General features: G+C 40.4%; 1 protein-coding gene across 6 annotated transcripts in view; it reads right to left on the reverse strand.

The window, feature by feature from the left end:
* Positions 1-20,093, reverse strand: part of ABCC9 (ATP binding cassette subfamily C member 9) — a 157,492-nt gene that overhangs the window by 92,139 nt on the left and 45,260 nt on the right. For all 6 annotated transcript variants that reach the window (XM_070371173.1, XM_070371169.1, XM_070371170.1 and 3 more), the window contains 2 exons: positions 12,900-13,008; positions 6,610-6,717 (listed from right to left, as the gene is read on the reverse strand). In XM_070371173.1, coding sequence (XP_070227274.1) covers positions 6,610-6,717; positions 12,900-13,008 — 217 coding nt within the window. The remainder of the gene's footprint in view (positions 1-6,609; positions 6,718-12,899; positions 13,009-20,093) is intronic.

Genomic DNA, 20,093 nt, shown 5'->3' on the forward strand with positions numbered 1-20,093 from the left:
CAGCTTTTATGTCTTCAGTGGATTGGGAGGGAAGTTATCTTCAGAAAGAGGAGGCGGGAGGAGAGAGAAGGAGATGAGAGGAGACTGGTGACAGACGAAGATCTACTGTAGGAGATGGAGAATCACTGAGGGAAGGCCAGGGAAAGGATTGCCAAGGACCACAGGGGTCAGCCGAGGGTGGAGGTAATGAGGCTGTGGCTGTGCCAACTTGTACCATTGAGTCACTTCCTCCACAGAGCACAGCAGCCTGGGTATGGGAGCATAGAAGACACAAAGTTGGATAGTTCCAGGAGGATGTGAAAGTGCTGGGAGAAAAGGCTGGGCTCAGATTACTGTAAGCTTCAAGGAGCTTAAAAGCCAACGCCAGTGAAGGAGGTCTGGGAGAGCTGGAGGATAGGGTTGTGCTGCCGGGGACTGCTGGTATAACAAAGGTTAAAAGACCCCACAGGGGCTGCGCGTCCAAGTGGTGGCCAATGTGAACACAGGTGAGGCTGTGGAAAAGGACTGATGGTTGATTAAGGCATTTGGGGGCTGGGATACTAAATGCAGGGAGCTTTCCAGGTGGCTCAGTGGTAAAGCTCCTGCCTGCCAGTGCAGGAGACGTAGGTTTGACCCCTGGGTCAGGAAGATCTTCTGGAGAAGGAAACGCCAACCCGCTCTAGTATTCTTGCCTGGAAAATTCCATGGACAGAGGAGCCTGATGGGCTACTGTCCATGCGAGCGCAGAATCGGACACCACTGAGCAACTACAACAACAATTTGAGCAAACTGTGGGAGATAGTGAGGGAAAGGGAAGCCTGGCAGGCTACAGCCCACAGGGTGGCAAAGAGTTGGACATGACTGAGCACACACACATAATCTATTACTAGATGGGTTGTGAATCTGGAAGTTTAAATCACATCCAAGTGTGGCACTTATTAAGGCAGAAAGCTGGACTCGGAAACAAGCACCCAAATCTTCAGTGAAGGTGGGGGAGTGATTAAGTCCTCTACTCACAGACATGAGAAAGGTAGAACACACTATACCTTCACAGGAGTGTGAAAGAGGAAAGACGTGGTTGGAAAACCGCAGGGAAGAATCAGAAGAATACAGTGTCATCTCCTGCTTTGGTCCCCAGCAGAAGTATAAGGTAGAACAGCATCCACTCGAGGAGAAGGAGGAAGGTCAAAGGGAATTTGTCTGGCTGTGATTGGCTGTTCCATCCTCTCTTGCCTTTTACAAAATCATCTCACTTCTCTACCAGCAGAGTTAAAATTCTGGTTTCCCCAACTACCTGTTTGACCTTGGAAAATCAGCTAATATATAAATTACTGCAAAGTTTCCTAAAAGGATAGGTACAAAGATGGTCATCACAGCGTGGTCTGTGATGGAGTGGGGATGGAGGCCAACCCAGCAGCCATCATTAGGAGACAAATGAATGGCAGGAATGTGTACAGCAGAATGCAGTGGTAGAGCTAGAAGGAGCAAACAATTTCAGGAAACTGAAAGGATAAATGCTCTTGACAATACTACATATTTTACAAAGATGTAAGTATATTTAAGTGCATATATGGAGCACATTATGCTGGCACCATAGTGTTAGGAGGGATGAAGGGATACAGGCATGAGGAGCAGGATAAAGGGAAAGAATGAATTAAAATGTAAAGGCAGGAACTCCCCTGGTGGTCCAGTGGTTAAGAATCCACCTTCCAAGGCAGGGGACATGGATTTGATCCCAAGTAGGGGAAGTAAGATCCCACATGCCCCAGGGCAACTAAGCCTGTGTGCTGCAAGAGAAGCCCGCTCTTCGTAACTAGAGAAAGTCCAGGCACCACAACAAAGAGCTCGCATACAGCCAAAATTTTAAAAAAAGAAAAAAAATGTAAAGACAGAAACAAACACGACACAAAAGTCACCAAGTCACCTACTCTATGATTCCATTTATATGAAATATTGAGAATAGGTAAATCTGCAGAGACAGAAAGCAGATTGGAGGTTGGTGGGGACACAAGAGAGGGGGATGTAGGGAATGACTGATTGATAGGTATGGGGTTTCCTCTTGAGGTGATAAAATATTTTATAACCAGATAGAGGGGATGGTTGCAGAACACTGTAAATCTAAATGCAACTGAATTGTTAACTTGAAAATGGTTAATTTAATGCTATGTGAATTTCACCTCAGTTGAAATAATTGTTTTCTTTTTGAAGTATAATTGATTTACAATGTTGTGCTAGTTTCAATGGCACCCCACTCCAGTACTCTTGCCTGGAGAATCCCATGGACGGAGGAGCCTGGTGGGCTGCAGTCCATGGGGTCGCTAAGAGTCGGGCACAACTGAGCAACTTCACTTTCACTTTTCACTTTCATGCATTGGAGAAGGAAATGGCAGCCCACTCCAGTGTTCTTGCCTGGAGAATCCCAGGGACAGAGGTGCCTAGTGGGCTGCCGTCTATGGGGTCGCATAGAGTCGGACACGACTGAAGTGACTTAGCAGCAGCAGCAGCAAAATCATTCAGTTATATATATTCATATGCATATTCTTTCTGATATTCCTTTCAACATTCTTATGGTTTTATTTACAGGATATTGAATATGAAATAATTGTTTAAAAATTTAAAGGTGGGACCTTACATACACCATTTCCATTTCCTCCTACTGAAAAGAAGCAAAAATGCTGAATAAAATAGTTTGTAAGAAAATCTCATTAAATCAAGGAGTGAGGCAATGTCTAGTTAAAGTGTTGAGAGAAGTACAAAAAGAAATGTAAGCTCTGGAGGATCTAAGTTTCTTTCTCCTCAAAAGGGCCAAGAATAGCTAAGACATTTTAGAAGAAAAAAGATAAGGTGTAAGAACTTGTCCTAAAAAATGTCAATATTTATTAGAAACCTGTAATAATCACAGCAGTGGAATATTGAACAGACAAATAAATCAAAGAAAAATAAACAAGGAAATGTATGTGACAGTTCAGATCAGTTCAGTCGCTCAGTCATGTCTGACTCTTTGCGACCCCATGAATCGCAGCACGCCAGGCCTCCCTGTCCATCACCAACTCCTGGAGTTCACCCAGACTCACAAAAAGGTACTAAAAGTCAGTGGGGACAGAGATTGATACATGGTATCATTGATATATGATACATTGATACAGGACAACCCAACATCACATAAAAAAGAAGTCTGACCTTACTGACTTACTACTGAGTACAGTAAAATTACTACCAGGAAGTTTACTACTGCTAAACTTATGGCTAAAATTATTTATTACTGATTTCCCTGCTAAATCTCAACCTGACTTCTTACCAACACAAAACTCAATTCTAAATCAATTAAAGTAATACAAGGAAAAGGCAGAGCATCAAAGATTTTTAAGAACCAATATAGAACATCTTTATAACTTTTGGTAGAGAAAGTTTTCTTAAAAGAGGCAAAAAGCAAAGCATTAGTCATAAAGGAAAAGCTCTATAAACTAGACTACATTAAAATTAAGAATTCCTAATACCATAGCATGGAAAGCCAAGCTGCAAAGTGGGAAAAGAATTTTGCAACATATACAACTGCCAAAGAAGTATTAATAGTACTCAGAATTTTTTTAAAAAAGAGGAACAAATAACCTGGCAATTCACAAAAGGAGCTCCAAACACAAATGGCCAATATATACATTGGCAAAGATGCTCAACCTCATTAGAAATCAGAAAAATGCATATAAAAACCACAGCAAGATACATTAGCACTACCTCCCAATACAAAACATGTGTTTTTGCAAAATATTGGAAGCACTGGGGAAGATGGAGACCAGCAGGAATTCTCAGTCACTGTTAATGGAAGCGTAAACTGGCACAATCACTTTGGAGAAAAGTTGGCTATTATGAAGGAAAGTTGAGGATGTACAGATCCCATGACTCAGCAATTCTTCACAATGGCTTCAAAATAAAAATTAACCAAAAGCCCATCAAAAGTAGAATGGATCAGTAAATTCTGGGATATTCATACAATGAAACACTACACAATGATGAGAATAAATGAACTACAGCTTCATACAGTAAAAAGGATGAATTATATCTACATCATGCTGAGCAGCAGAAGAAAAAACACACATACACATGCATGTATTCACACTTGAAAGAAAGCTGAAGTACGTCTTTAGGGAGCCATGCACTATGCTTGTGCTGTGATTAGTCGCTCAGTCTTGTCTGGCTCTTTTTGACCACCTGGACTGTAGCCCGCCAGGCTTCTCTGTCCATGGGGATTCTCCAGGCACGAATACTTGAGTGGGTTGCCATGCCTTCCTCCAGGGGATCTTCCCAATTCAGGGACAGAACCCAGGTCTCCAGCATTGCAGGCGGATTCTTTACTGTCCGAGCCACCAGGGAAGCCCAAGAATACTGGAGGCATACATAGCAAAAATGTTCAAGGAAATGATGACCATAAAAGTCAAAGTGGTAATTATATTTTGAGGAATAAAGACAGTGAAGTTAAAGGCGTGTTGGAGGGTCTTTGGAGGAAGTTGGTGATATTTGCACAAATGTTTACTTTTTCATTTAACAGTACATATATGTTATATTTACTTCTATATTTTGCAACAAAAAAGATTCAAAAAGACAAATGAGTTAATTACCAATTTGCTATTTCCACCATGAATAAACAATGAATTCAAGGCTGAAATTATGGTGCCCATTCACGGGACTCTAGGCCATTGATATGCAGGGTTTTTTTTGTTTGTTTGTTTGTTTTTTGTTTCTTGGAGGTGGGGAGTTGGTGCATGGAGGGTCAATTCTGCAGGAAAAAAATCATGATAGCCTCCTTTTTTCCCATTCAAAACAAAAATAAATTGAATAAGGCACATGGAAAAATATGTATATTTTAGGTTCCCACAATATTGCATAGAAAACACCAATTAAAAAACTGATTTTTTAGTTACTAATATAAGTTGTTTTCTGGGCATATTTGTGAATTGGCAGCATAGAGGATCCTTTCTAGTCTCTCATTACTTACTTTTTCATAGTTTATTTCAAATCCTATTGGTAAATTATAATTGTCTAGGGAACTACTAGAGCTGTTTTCAAAAATGATGCCCAGGTTTTACATATATAAAGACTTCTAGGTGATTCTAACATACAGCCAAGGTTAGGAATCACTACAGCTCTTTGAAATTCACAGGTGATATATTTTATCCTCAAAGTAATCATACTTGAGGTAGGTATGGCATCCTCACCTCAACAGGGCAAACCATGGCTTAGACAAACATTTTGCCCAAAAGTCACATCAAATTAATGACAAAGTGAAAGCCAGCATTAGCTTATTCCATCAAATAACACATTTACTCCAATTGTTAAGTGCCTATTGTGGGACAGGTACGGCATCAGGCAATGAGGAGAGAGAGAAGCTTAACTGTACTTGGCTTAACTGTACACCTCCCTGAGCATCTCTCGCTCTACCTGAGCTGGGCAATATAGAGCTATATAGCACAGGGAACTGTATTCAATATTCTGTAACAAACTATAATGGAAAAGAATGTGAAAAAGAGTGTGTATATATGTGTGTGTTTGTGTAAAACTGAATCATTTTGCTGTACAGCAAAAATCAATACAACTTTATAAATCTACCATGGCTGTGCGTGCATGCTAAATTGCTTCAGTCGTGTCCCGCTCTGTGTGACCCTGTGGACTGTAGCCTACTAGGTTTCTCTGTCCATGGGATTCTCCAGGCAAGAATACTGTAGTCGGTTGCCATGCCCTCTTCTAGGGGATCTTCCCAACCCAGGGATTGAACCCACATCTCTTTAAGTCTCCTGAATTGGCAGGCGAATTCTTTACCACTAGATCCACCTGGGAAGCCTAAATTAACTATATCTCGATAAAATTTTTTTAAAAGTCTGAGTTTGAAATGAGTCAAAGGCCATATTGGGAAGCTGGGTGGACAGACACAGCCCTGGTCTAAGCCTGGTTGAAGATAATTGCTATGTAATCTACTTCCTTAAACCTGGACCTATAGTATCAGCATTCTTTATAAATTAATTTATAGAGATTAACATAGAGTAGATGAAGTAAGAGTATGAGAGGAAATACACTGCACACTAGGTGTATCCTGTATACCACAGATTCAGAAGAAAGATTCATCTTCCAGTTATTTAAACATGCTGCTGCTGCTGCTGCTGCTAAGTCGCTTCAGTCGTGTCCAACTCTGTGCGACCCCACAGACGGCAGCCCACCAGGCTCCGCCGTCCCTGGGATTCTCCAGGCAAGAACACTGGAGTGGGTTGCCATTTCCTTCTCCAATGCATGAAAGTGAAAAGTGAAAGTGAAGTCGCTCAGTCGTGTCCGACTCTTCCCGACCCCATGGACTGCAGCCTACCAGGCTCCTCCATCCATGGCATTTTCCAGGCAAGAGTACTGGAGTGGGGTGCCATCGCCTTCTCCGTATTTAAACATACTCCTGGAGCAAAGCTGTGGTTGGGAGGTTAGGCAGCATTGAGAATCATAAACTCAGCAGAATATTTTCTGAAAATGTTATGAGGATGAGTGACCACTCTAGAGAGACTTTAAAGACACGACATGGGACACTTGGCAGAACTTCACCATAAAATGGTAACACCAATGTTTCTATTCATATAAAAATCCAGGAAATAAAATAACCTTTATTGCAATATCCTCCGTCTCCATGGGACGCAGACGTCGTGTTGATTGCTCATAGTTGTCCAGGTGATATCTTCCAGGCTGCTTCCTGTTTATAGTTTTTGGCTGCTGCATTCCAAACGGAAAAGAACACAAGTTGAAGTGCTATGAAAAAAACTGAGGTTTTACTGAACATTAACTCACAAGGTTGCCGCTGCATTTAGAGTCTAAGAAAAAGAAGTAAAGTGAATGTCATATTTTAATTATTTCTATGGCATCCCTCCACTCCCCCCCAAAGCAAACAATAATCAAAAAGTGTTATGCACTCATTTTAAACCTAATTCACAAACTTTTTAAGAAAAATGAAAATATGAAGATGTGATACTCGTAAATGATGGAAGTTAAAATGCTGAGCACCAAACTAGGCTCTGGCTAGTCTTTCTCTACTTTTCTGGATGAATAGACCCAGGCGATTAAAAAAAGTGTGTGCCATGGCAAAAGACAACCAGGCTAACTTAGGTTAAACTAGAGTCTACTTGTTAGGCCATCAGGCTTATAAACGTTCCAACAGTACATTTTTGGTCACCCTCTGAATTATGAGGATTTTGAGTCTGATACACTCACATAAATCAGATGAGTCTACATGTCACCCGAAGATCCATGGTGGGATGAGAAAAAGCATAACGATCTAGGATTTCTTTGCTCAAACATGTATATTATTTCATGTGTGCTCAGTCACTCAGTCATGTTCGACTCTTTGTGACACCATGGACTGTTACCCACCAGGCTTCTCTGTCCATGAGATTTTCCAGGCAAGAATACTGGAGTGGGTTGCCATTTCCTCCCCCAGGGGACCTTCCTGATCCAGGGATTGCACCCACGTCACTTGCATCTCTTGCACTGGTTGTGCTATGCTTAGTTGCTCAGTCATGACCGACTCTTTGGGACCTCATGGACTGTAGCCCATCAGGCTCCTCTGTCCATGGGGATTCTCCAGGCAAGAATACTGGAGTGGGTTGCCATGCCCTCCTCCAGGGTATCTTTCCAACCCAGGGACTGAAACCAGGTCTCCTGCATTGCTGATTCTTTACCGTATGAGCCACCAGGGAAGCCCGAAAGACACAGATGGAGGAGCTGGGGGATGAACCCAGGGCCTTGTACATGTGAAGTATGCACTCTACCTCTGAGCTACACCCCCTTGCTCTGGCAGGCAGATTCTTTACCACTGCGCCACCTGGGAAGCCCGTATTATTTCATAAGGAGATCTGTAAGCACTACAGCATGATCTAGTCTTTCTCAAGTATTATAGCATTATTGTTCTGAGCCAAAGTACTAAAGCATCCATAATACAGAGGATGTCAGCTAAGGCTAGACAATCTTCCTATACTTAAACTTGAATTAGGTCATGACTAGAAGCTTCTGTTATTCTCTCATTTTGAATTTAATTTCACACAGATAGAGACAAATGGTTGAAGAAAGGTAGGAAATTCAGCTCTGTTAACCTCTAAGTCATAAATTATATAAGCTCAAAATTTGTCCCAGAAATCTTGTAAGCAACTATTTTAACATAAATAACTATCTGTAGTACTTACGGAGACTACCAAAGATAAATACACTTCAAAACTATCAAACAACCTAAGAGAAAACAAAAACAAAAGATTCTAATTGAAAAACTAATTTTTTGGCTTTGGAACATTAGGTTTAGCTTTTTTGATAAATCTGTCGAGTTCTATTATGAGAATCATGCATGACCTCAAATAATCAGCAATTTAATCCCAACAAGATAATGCTGTCCAGTTTACACCCATTAGTGTATCAACCGCATTACCCTGGTAGCTCAGATGGTAAAGAATCTGACTGCAATGCAGGAGACCTGGGTTCAATCTCTGGGTTGAGAAGATCCCCTGGAAAAGCGGATGGCTACTCACTCCAGTATTCTTGCCTGGAGAATACTGTGGACAGAGGAGCCTGGAGGGCTACAGTCCACAGGGTTGCAAAGAGTTGGACATGACTGTGTGATTAACACTTTCACTTTAGGGCTTTGCTGGTGGCTCAGACCGTAATCAAACTAATTAAGTAACAAATACTAGGCTACATGCCAATCAATACGCAGATTAAAAAGCCACGGAGAAGAACTAGCAACGGTTCTGTCACACAGAAACTGCTGAATGCATTTTAAACTTGAAAAAGAAAGAAAAAAAGAGAATGTTCACGACATTTTTAGTTTTGTTTTTCTTCTCAGAGTCCTCGTAGATAACCTCACAGGGGATGGGGCAGAGAGTCACTAACTATCCTTTCAGCTGAGTATTTTCCCCACACAAGACCTGTCTACATCTGTACATGTATTTGCTGTCTTCTAGAGTCTTAACTTCTATAGTAGTATCGCCCCCAGAGGCCCAAAGGGATGACTTCATGTTCTTCACAAACCTAAGGAGAGGGGTGGGAGGAGGAGACGTGTTGACAGAGATTTGAGTCCGAATCTCACAGATGTAATTTGAAGAGGCTCTGGCACTAGAAAGTCACTAATTCTCCAAGGAGCTTCGGCAGCCAAAACCACTTAGCTCTAAGCTTTTACAGAATACATAGCTTCTTAAGCACTCTCAAGAAGGAGTTTCCATTCGTGTTCTTTTCAAACACATAGCTTTTTTTCCTCTCCATTTCTAAAAGTTTGTCATTTGCGGTTTGGCGCATCGGCAGTTGATGAATGGCCCCAAAAGACATCAGAAGTCCAGTCTGGTTTCAATAACCCCAAAGATATTGGAGGCATCTAAAGGGGATTCTTTTTTCCATTCAACCTTCACTCAGTTCAACTTTTCATGCATCCCTCCTCTCATGCAAAAGACTCTTCAGAATCCCCTCACTCTGCACACGTGACCTCCTCTGTCCCTTCTCCTGAGGTCATCTCCCTCCACTCATCCCCATGTCTCTGAAAGATGATCTAATAATTTCTTTGGGAACCTATCACCCAAAAGGTGACAAGGTTGGTTCTCATCAACTGCCTGAGTTTCCTCTTGCCTCAAAGTGTAGATGCTCTATGACGTGTTCCCATCTTGGTATCCATGTCCACACAAGAGCACACGAGCATGTCAGACTTTGTCATTCCAGTATCTACAAGCATGAGTGGTAGTTCCTTCTCAGACAAAAAAAAAAAAAAAAAATCACACCTGCTTAACAAAATAACAGAGAGTAAAAAAATAACTTCAGGAAAGCAGAAGAAATCAACAAGTCCAAGACAGCCCGGTGCTTGTCTTAAGTATTTTTAGCAGTTTTAAACACACTGTGAAGAAAATTTAATGCAGAATAACTTCCTATGAAGGCTCTCCAAGCCTCAACTCCTTCCTGTCAGGAGACTGCATGTCCATTTTTGTTTCGTTACCCAAATGGTAGATATATTCACATATTCTCTAATAGTAAATAAATAATTATTAACTTGCAACTAATTTTAGACAAACTCCTTTCTACATTATTCTTATGAAATAAAATAGACATATTAATTTTATTTTTTTATTTTTTAAAAAATTTTATTTTATTTTATTTATTTTTAAAATTTTATTTTTATTTTTGAACTTTACGATATTGTATTAGTTTTGCCAAATATCGAAATGAATCTGCCACAGGTATGCCTGTGTTCCCCATCCTGAACCCTCCTCCCTCCTCCCTCCCCATACCCTCCCTCTGGGTTGTCCCAGTGCACCAGCCCCAAGCATCCAGTATCGTGCTTCGAACCTGGACTGGAGACTCATTTCATACATGATATTATACATGTTTCAATGCCATTCTCCCAAATCTCCCCACCCTCTCCCTCTCCCACAGAGTCCATAAGACTGATCTATACATCAGTGTCTCTTTTGCTGTCTCGTACACAGGGTTATTGTTACCATCTTTCTAAATTCCATATATATGCGTTAGTATACTGTATTGGTGTTTTTCTTTCTGGCTTACTTCACTCTGTATAATAGGTTCCAGTTTCATCCATTTCGTTAGAACTGATTCAAATGAATTGTTCAGACATAGCTTTCAAGAAAGTGGTATAATCTAGTCCCATTATTTTAAGTATTATCTGATGATCAATGGCTCTTAAATTTACATCTCCAAGGGTGACTTCTCTTCTTGGATGCCAATAAATATCTCAAAATTATCATGTGCAAAATATACCTCTTGATTCCATCTCAACAGCAACCTACTCATTTCTCAGCTTCCCTATTTCAGTTATTGACTCTGCCATCTACTCAGTAGTCAAGCCAATAACCTAGGATTCATCCTTGAGTCTTCTTTCTCCTTCCTCATCTCCATTCAATCCATCAGCAAGCCTCCATCAGCTCCACCCAAAAAAATGTATGCTGAATTTGATAACTTCTCACAAGGTCCACTGCAACCAAAACAAATTCTAACCATCCCCATTTCTTGCTATGCCATTATAATGACCTCTTTACTGGCCCATCTGTTCTACTCTTGTCCCCAGTGACAACTCTCCCCTCAGTAGTCATAGTAATCCTTTAAACATATACACAAAATTATATGCGTCCCTACTTTAAACCCTCCAGTGGTTTCCTATTGCTTGTCAATAGAATCCAAACTCTCTCTCTGGTTTAAAGGACCTGCAATCCTTGTTCTTTACCCACCTGCCAATGCAGGAGATGTAAGAGATGCAGGCTCGGTCCTTGGATTGGGAAGATTATCTGGAGGAGGAAATGGCAACCCCCTCCGGTATTCTCGCCTGGAGAATCCCATGGACAGAGGAGCCTGGCAGGTTACAATCCATAGGGTTGCAGGGAGTTGGACACAACCAAAGCAACTTTTAGCACTTAATCCTTGCTTCTAGTTCATTTTATCTCTCTCTTCCTTACCGGGCATCAGCCATAGTGCCCCTCTGTTCTTTGAACACACCAAATTAATTCCCACTTCAGTGTCACAGCAGCTGCTAGTTCTCCCTGAGAAATCATCTGGCCCCTTTCTAGGCCTCTGCAGAAGAGGTACCGACAGGTTTCAGCTCCAATGACAGCTCTTCAGAGGGACCTTCTGGAGAATGACTACCCTGCTCTGAGGACACCAGTCGCTCTCTAACACCTTCTTTAATTTTCTTCCGACAGGGAAATGATCTCATCTTTTTACTTTTTATCATCTGACTCCTGCCTCAAGAAAGCAAACTCTGTGACAAGAAAGATCCTGCCTGCCTTGCTCAGAGCTACATCGACAGGTCTTGACACAATGCACAGGGCAGTTTCTAAGTCTGGAAACACAAGCTAATATATAATACTTATAACATTTCATGTAAAATATGAAAAATAATATCAACTGTTTCCAGGCTTTACAGAGATATGAGTAAATATTTCTGAAATGGATGAACTAATTGGTTCAGGAGTCACAAGACTTGGGTTTTAATTCTGACTATTGTTGTTGAGTCACTAAGTCATGTCCAACTCTTTTGCAACTCCATGGACTGCAGCACATCAGGCTCCTCTGCGCATGGAATTTTCTAGGCAAGAATATCAGAGTGGGTTGCCATTTCCTTCTCCGGGGGATCAGCCTGACCTAGGGATCGAACCCACATCTCCTGCATTGCAGGTGGATTCTTTACCACTGAGCCACCAGGGAAGACCCAATTCTGGCTCTGTCACTCACCAATCTTATGACTCTAAAACAACATGCAAATAAAACTATTCATCTAGAAAATAATACAGGTAATGTAATGTAATATATTAAATGAATCAAAAGACATAAGGCATCAAAAAGCAAGTTTTAAACTAAAAAGTATAATACAGTTAAAGGTATTATAAGAATATGATACATGAGTTTTATTTTGTATTATTTTTATATAAAGCTTGGGGTAGACAACCTCTCTGTTTCCTTTTGAATTAAACATGAGCTGTCCTTCTTGGGATAACCTTTTGATAATTTATAAAGATAAGCCTTATATGTTTCTTTATTGATTCTAAACCTATAAGTTTGTTGCAGAAGCAGGTAGTAATTTTTCTTCACGTGTGTGCTCACTCAGTCATGTCTGACTCTTTGCCACCCCCCGGACTGTAGCCCACCAGGCTCTTCTGTCCATGGGATTACCCAGGCAAGAATACCGGAGTGGGTTGCCATGCCCTCCTCCAGGGAATCTTCCCAATTCTGGGATTGCACCCACGTCTCAAGTCTCCTGCATTGGCAGGTGGGTTCTTTACCACAGTGCCACCTGGGAAGCCCCTTTTCTTCAAATAGGTTACAAGTAAAGCTGACAATTTCTTCTAATTGCACACATTTTAAATTATCCATCCTCAGGACGGTCCCTTATTCACAGCTCCCGTAACAAGCAAAACACTTACGACTCCAGTGTGCTTCTTACAGGATTCAAATGGAAGAGACCCTTCACCAGTTCGCCAGCTGTCCTCACCAATCTCATCACTCAGGAGAAATTCATTCAGCTTCTGAACACTGCAAAAGGCAAACAAGCACAGGATAAGGGTTAAAAATAAAACCACCACCCAAGAAGTTCTACCTAAGTAAACAAACTTTTCCCCAACCATTTCCATGGTAAGCAAGTCAGCTCTAAGAATCATTTCTCAAGACCAACTGGGAATTCAGCAAGGGAATGCCAGGGACTGATGGCCTCGTGGGACTTGAGCCTTTCAGTGCTTAAAATGGAAGAATCTTAGAAAAATGAGAAACTAAATTCAACCAAATCACTCTTGCACTGTTTTTTGGTTTTTTTTTTTTTTGCAACTGTATTTCTTGTTAAAGACAACAGAATTGCAGAGGAACTTGAAACAAGGTGGTTAAAACTAATACTACTACTAACTAAGGAAGTATCATTTTTCTAATTTTAAAAGTGAGGAGGAAAAAAGGTACAGAGAAGTAAGTAAAAGCATGTAGCATATAACACAGAGATCAAGGGTCCTCACCCACTATACAACCTTGCATAAGCATTATTTATATGTTGCCCATATTCCAACAATCTGCATAGAGAGGGCCCTCTCCTCAAAATGTCGGCCAAGATCAGTGGTATCAACATCATCTGGGAGCTTCCTCAAAACAGAGAATCTCAGGCCCCCACCCCTCAAGACCTCCTGAAGCAAAATTTGTATTTTAATTGGATCCAGAGATGCTTCATAAGCATGATACAGTTTAAGAAGCCCTGCTCTAGAAGAGGAGTTCACAAACATCCTTTCCTGTGTTCTCCAAAGCCTGGACACAAGACCCCTTGCCCCACTGACCCCACCCACTCTAAAACCTGCAACACAGCATCAGAGTAAAAAGAAAGAATCAAAGAAAACAATAACATAACTTGAAAACACCCCTCCATCAATAACATGATATACTAAAGAAAAGTCGGTGAACTTGAAAGACGAGAAATGCTCCTTTTAACACACTAGGATGCTAATAGTAGACAAACTGGCTTGGTACAGGCAGCATCACCTATAGAGGAAAAACTGCCATTGGTAGGAAACTAGAAAATATATACTTGAAACAAAAGATTTCTTTTTTATTTTTTATTGAGCTGGTAGTCAAGTGCCCCCAGGTAGGTCTCAGTAGTTTGTTTTTGTGACAGACTAATAAAATGAAGAAAAGTATCTGTATGTATAACTGAATTATTTTGCTGTACAGCAGTTATTAACAAAGGGAGATGCCCTGGTGGCTCAGATGATAAAGAATCTGCCTGCAATGCAGGAGACACAAGAGACAATACAAAATTTAAAAAGACAGATAATAAAAAAGAGAAGAAAAGTAAATTTGATTCAGTTTGTTGCCCATGAACTTTAAGCCCTATAGCCTTGTATTCCACAGAAACTGCTTACTTTCTTCTGAAACATGAAGGTAAATAAAACCCACTGGGGCAGTCTATCTATTAACTTCTAAATTTCATTTACATAAAACAAATCATTAAAAAAATTTTTTTTTTTTTAACTGAAGTAGGGGCTTCCCTGGTAACTCAGCTGGTAAAGAATCTGCTTGCAATGCAGGAGACCTTAGTTCAATTCCTGGTTTGGGAAGATCCCCTGGAGAAGGGATAGGCTACCCACTCCAGTATTCTTGGGCTTCCCTGGTGGCTCAGACAGTAAAGAATCCGTCTGCAATGTGGGAGACCTGGATTTGATCCCTGGGTCAGGAAGATCCCCTGAAGAAGGAAACGGCAACCCACTCCCGTATTCTTGCCTGGGAAATCCCAGGACAGAGGAGCCTGGCAGGCTACAGTCCATGGGATTGCAAAGAGTTGGACACAACTTAGCAACTAAACAACAGCAAGAACAATAGTTGATTTACAATATTGTGTCAGTGTCAGGTGTACAGCACAGGAATCGAGATATATATATCTGAATATATATATATATACACGTATACTTCTTTTTAGATTCTTTTCCCTTGTAGTTTATTACAAAATATTATGTATAGTTCCCTGTGCTATACAGTAGGTCCTTATTAGTTATCTATTTTATATATATCAGTAGTAGTATGTATATGATAATTTCATATGAGAAATAATTTTTAATTGAAGTTTAATTGATACAATATTATATAAGTTATAGGTGTACAGTAAAGCGGCTCACAGTTTTTAAAGGTTATACTCCATTTATAGTTACAAAACACTGGCTATACTACCTGTGTTATACAATATATCTTTTGTAGCTTATTTTAGGCATAAGAGTTTGGACCTCTTAATGCCCTATGCCTTTGTAGTCCCTCCCTCCTTCCCTTTCCCCAATGGTAATTACAATACTATAGAGAGCCACTAGTTCTCTATATATCTGTGAACCTCTTTTTTTTTTTTATATTCATGAGTTTGTTGTATTGGGTTGTCCAAAACATTTGTTCAGGCTTTTCCAGAACATCTTGAGGAAAAACCTGAACTAATGTTTTGGCCAACCCAATATTTTTTAGATTTCACTAAAAAGAAATGTTTAAGGAAAGCTTTGACTGAATAATATTCCATTGTATGTATATGCTGTATTTAGTTTATTCATCTGTTGATGGACATTTGGGTTGTTTCACTTTTTGGCTATTGTGATTAATGCTGCTATGAAGATGAGTGTACAGACATCTATTCAAGTCCCTGCTTTCAATTCTTTTGGGTATACACCCAAAAGTGGAATTGCTAGATCATATGGTAATTCTATGTTTAATTTTTTGAGCATCTGCCATACTTTTTTTCCATGGTTCTGGAATTCCTGACTCAAATATATTTGAATTATGACAACATGGATAATAAACCTTGAAAATATTATGCTAAATAAGATAAGCCAGGCACACACACAAAAAAACAAAAATTACTTAATTCCACTTCTATGAGGTAGCTAGAATATACGGATTCACAGAGACAGAAAGTCAGTGGTGGTCACCAGGGCCTGGGAAGAGAGGCACAAGGGGAGTTACTGTTTAGTGATTATAGAGTTTCAATCTGAGAAAATGAAAAAGTTCTGGAGATGGACTGTGGTAATGTTTACATGACATACTGAAAGCCACTGAACTGTACACTTAAAGTGGTTTAAATGATAAACTGTATGTTGTATATATATTACTGATATTTTAAAAATAATTTCAGAACCAAAAAAAAAAAAACAAAAAAAGAGAGTTTTGGGTTCTGCACTCTCTTTAAGTCTTTGACAGCAAAGCCTGATCACACAGACTTGAAAGACGGCGTAGAAATGCCTTATGAAATGACGTTCCTTTCTTTACTTTTGTAGACTTTGTCATTCTGTTCTAATGTCTTGAAGAGATTGGATTTTAAGGAGTACAGCTTTATCAATCAAAGGAATACCTTTTAAACAACTTCACACTATGTCTGTGTATACAAAGTACACGGCCGGGTTCATGTGTCTTTGTAACTCTAAGTCCAGTAGCCCCTGGCACACATTACTCCATGAATGCTTGTTGAATCAGTCAAAGAAGGTACAAACCAATGATTCAGACATTCAAGTAAGCTCAGTTGACTCAATTTTCCATTTCTAGCACACATGCAAATCTTACTGAAGTTTTTATGAAATTAACGAGCCCCATTCTGGCTGAAGGTCTTCGCAGGTGGTTCAGTGGTAGAGTCTGCCTCCAATGCAGGAGACATGGGTTGGATCTCTGGATTGGGAAGATCCCCTGGAGAAGGAAATGACAATCCACTCCAGTATTCTCACCTGGGAAATCCCATGGACAGAAGAACCTGGCAGGCTACGGTCCACGGGGTCGTGAAAGAGTGTGACTGGAGCATGGGTAGAACTTTCTTTCCTTTTCATAAGATCCCACTTTGGATCTCCAATTAGTGAACCTCAGAGGACCCAATACTAGCACTTTTCTGAACCTCCCCCTCCATTTCCCCTCCCTTGTCCCCATTATTCCAGGCTCTCTGGCTAAGGGTCCCCTGAACTGCTGTTTTGTTTGTTTTGTTACTATCTCTCCCACTAGACTGTGAAGTCTTTAAAACAAGATTTTCATCTTCAGAATCTAGCCCAGTGCCAAAAATATAACATAGCAATTCCTCAAGAAATGTCTGCTGACCGAATAAATAGGTAATACAAAAAGCATTTCCTGTTCATACGAGGAGGGCCTTTTAGAACTCACAAAGGCAAAACAATTATGGAAAATGCATGAATCCTGACCAAGGGTGAAGTAACTGCCACCATGCTGCCAGGGTCGTATTTTTACAATGCAAATCTGTTCAAACAGTCCTCGCCTTAAAATAACAAATGGCCACCCTGCACTTTTCAGCATCACTGGCATCCTCTATCTGCTCACTGGGATTTTACTCTCCAGCTTTATCCCCTATTGCTTGCCACATCAGGACCTTTCTCTCACTACATGCAATTAAGTGTAGTCCCTAGAAGGTACTGACTAGACTGTCTCCCTTCCTTCTCGATAAGCTTCAGTGAGCCTTATATACGGCCCATGCATTCTGAGCAGTGCTCTATCACAGCATTACGCACCATGGTAAACTAGCTTCCCTGCCCAGTTTCTCCAGCTAGACTGTGGACTCCTGTGGATCTCACTCCATCTTTCATCGCTGCCATCCCCAGTGTTTAGCAAGATACCTAAACCACTTAATAATTGAATGTGGACCCACGGAAAGACATTTCTCTGAAGCATGGAATGGAATTTAGTAAAATAGTGGCACATTAGTAAAATGGAGATTTGTTCAATATTTAATATATTTAGGCAATGTGCTGGACATTTTTCATGTACCATCTCATTTAATTCCCCCAACTTCCATAAGCAGGAGGCCTTACGATGCTCATCTGATAAGCGAGGAAACTGACCCATAGAGGCACCAAATAACATGCCTGTAGTTGAACAGTAACAGTGCTTGTGGTTGAACAGTTGCTATGCAGGTATTGCAAGCAGGTACATTTGATCCCGACCAACTTCCTGTCCTGCCTCCATCACCTTTCTTGTTCAGTGTTTTACTAATTTCTTATTTGACTAGGTAATTCATAAAAGTATTTAAGGTTTTAAAAAGAATTTTTTGATATGAATCATTTCTAAAGTCTTTATTGAATTTGCTACAATATTGCTTCTGTTGTTGATGCTCTGGTTCTTTGGCCACTTGGTATGTGGGATCTTAGCTCTTCAACCACAGATTTAATTTCCAACCGTTACACTGGAAGGTGAAGTCTTAACCACTGGACCACCAGGGAAGTCCCAGTATTTAAATTTATGTTCCCCATGGTATTTTTTCACTTTTCCAATTTGGGTGGTTAGATACAGTTTGAGTACCTTGGGCTTCCCAGGTGGCACTCCTGGTAAAGAATCCACCTGCCAATGCAAAGACTCAAGAGATGTGGGTTCAATCCCCTGGAGGAGAAAATGGCAACCCACTCCAGTATTCTTGTCTGGGAAATCCCATGGACAGAGGATGGTGGATTACACAGTCTGTGAGGTCACAGAGTCAGACATGACTGAGCATATACATACACATGAGTATCTCGGACAGGTACTATGTTTTGGGGGAATAACTGATTTTTTTACTGGCAGTTACATGTTTTTCTTGTTGGAACCATGAAAGTTTTGTAAATGCAGACCAGGTCAACCTGTGAGCAGGCTCTGTGATAAATATCAGTAACAATTTATTTGATTGAAGGTAATCACAGTAGACTAGCCAAATATACTTTCCTCTGGGAGGTACATGAGAGAAAGGACAAAAAATTATCTTCCAACAAAGCAAGGGATTCGTTTTACACATTTTTTCCTTGGCAAATGACATCTTTGGACATAGATACTGCATTATACTTCAAATACCAGAAACCTAAACTCAAATTATTTATAAAGGATACAACATAGCAACTGACATTTTCCTCCAGAAAAGCAATTTACATTAACTATTTTCTTACAAAGAAACTAAAGAGGACAAGAAAGGCAAGCATCCAGAAAAAGACCACTCTTATTCAAGTATTTTAATATTTAAGAAATTAGTGACTTTCCTACTTTTTCTTCACTTCTTTCCTTCTGTTTTGCAAATGCAGGCTGGAACATATCATCGTAAAAGGTCAAAAGAACTCAAATGATGTAGAATGCTGGAGTTAAGAAGTGATAACCTGAATCTTTAATTGCCTCTTTCTTCCATTTTATTATGTAGGTATAAGGTCCCACCCACTGAGCACCACAAGCAATTGAATCTAACAAGCTAAACATTTTTAAAAGAAAGCATAGAATTTTCTCAAGGCAACACATTTCCCATGGCACAGAATTTCCCTATAGCAGAGAAGTTCAGACGTCTCCTCCATGCACATGTAGCACACGTCGGGGTATATGGTGCACCCCGTTCTGACCCACCAAATCTCAGAATGCATCTGAATGTAGCAAATAACTTCTACAGTCCTGAGAAGCAGTTTCAAAATCAGCTAACCAAAGTCTCCAATTATAAACAGGCTGCTTCAACTCGCTGTGCGCCAACTGGCATTCAAGACTGGTCATGGGATCCCAGGCGCAGAGGAAAATGCCGAGCCCAGTCCACACCGGGAAAAATGCTCATTTAGGTTCCAAGAACCAGCATACAGTGGGAAAAAGCACTGGCCTCTTCTGTTGACTGGTCATTTCCCTAGGACCCACAAATCAACCACTGAAATTCACTTTAGAGAAGCAAGCTTTTATAAGCTGATTTCATTTGGCCTATGGCTTGGGAAATCTGGAGCTGAGCCCTGAAAACGGACTGGTCTTTATCAAACTGGCAAATGCCTGTTCCCTGGAACATACAGAAGAGAGAGTGCAATGCACAAATACACAGGGATTATGATCCACTCTCAGTTTCAGTAGGATGCACTACAGCAGGATTATATACTGTGGACTTGGGGAAACACACACCCCTAGATTAATTAGTTTTTTTTTCATAGTAACATAGTTAAAGTCCTTTCACTGCTCAGTAACCTCCTGATTTCAGAGGAGTGATCTATTATTAGTTATCAACTGTTTTCTATCTCCACTTGTAGCACAAAGTCAAATTCGATTAAGAAGGCAGCAATGAGAGGGGCAACTATTAAATGGAGAAAATGAAAATAAGAACCAAAATAGCAGACTCTGGCCATTTATCAGTTTTATTGTTTGAA

This window comes from Bos mutus, chromosome 5 (genome assembly GCF_027580195.1).
Source record: "Bos mutus isolate GX-2022 chromosome 5, NWIPB_WYAK_1.1, whole genome shotgun sequence".
NCBI lineage: Eukaryota > Metazoa > Chordata > Mammalia > Artiodactyla > Bovidae > Bos > Bos mutus.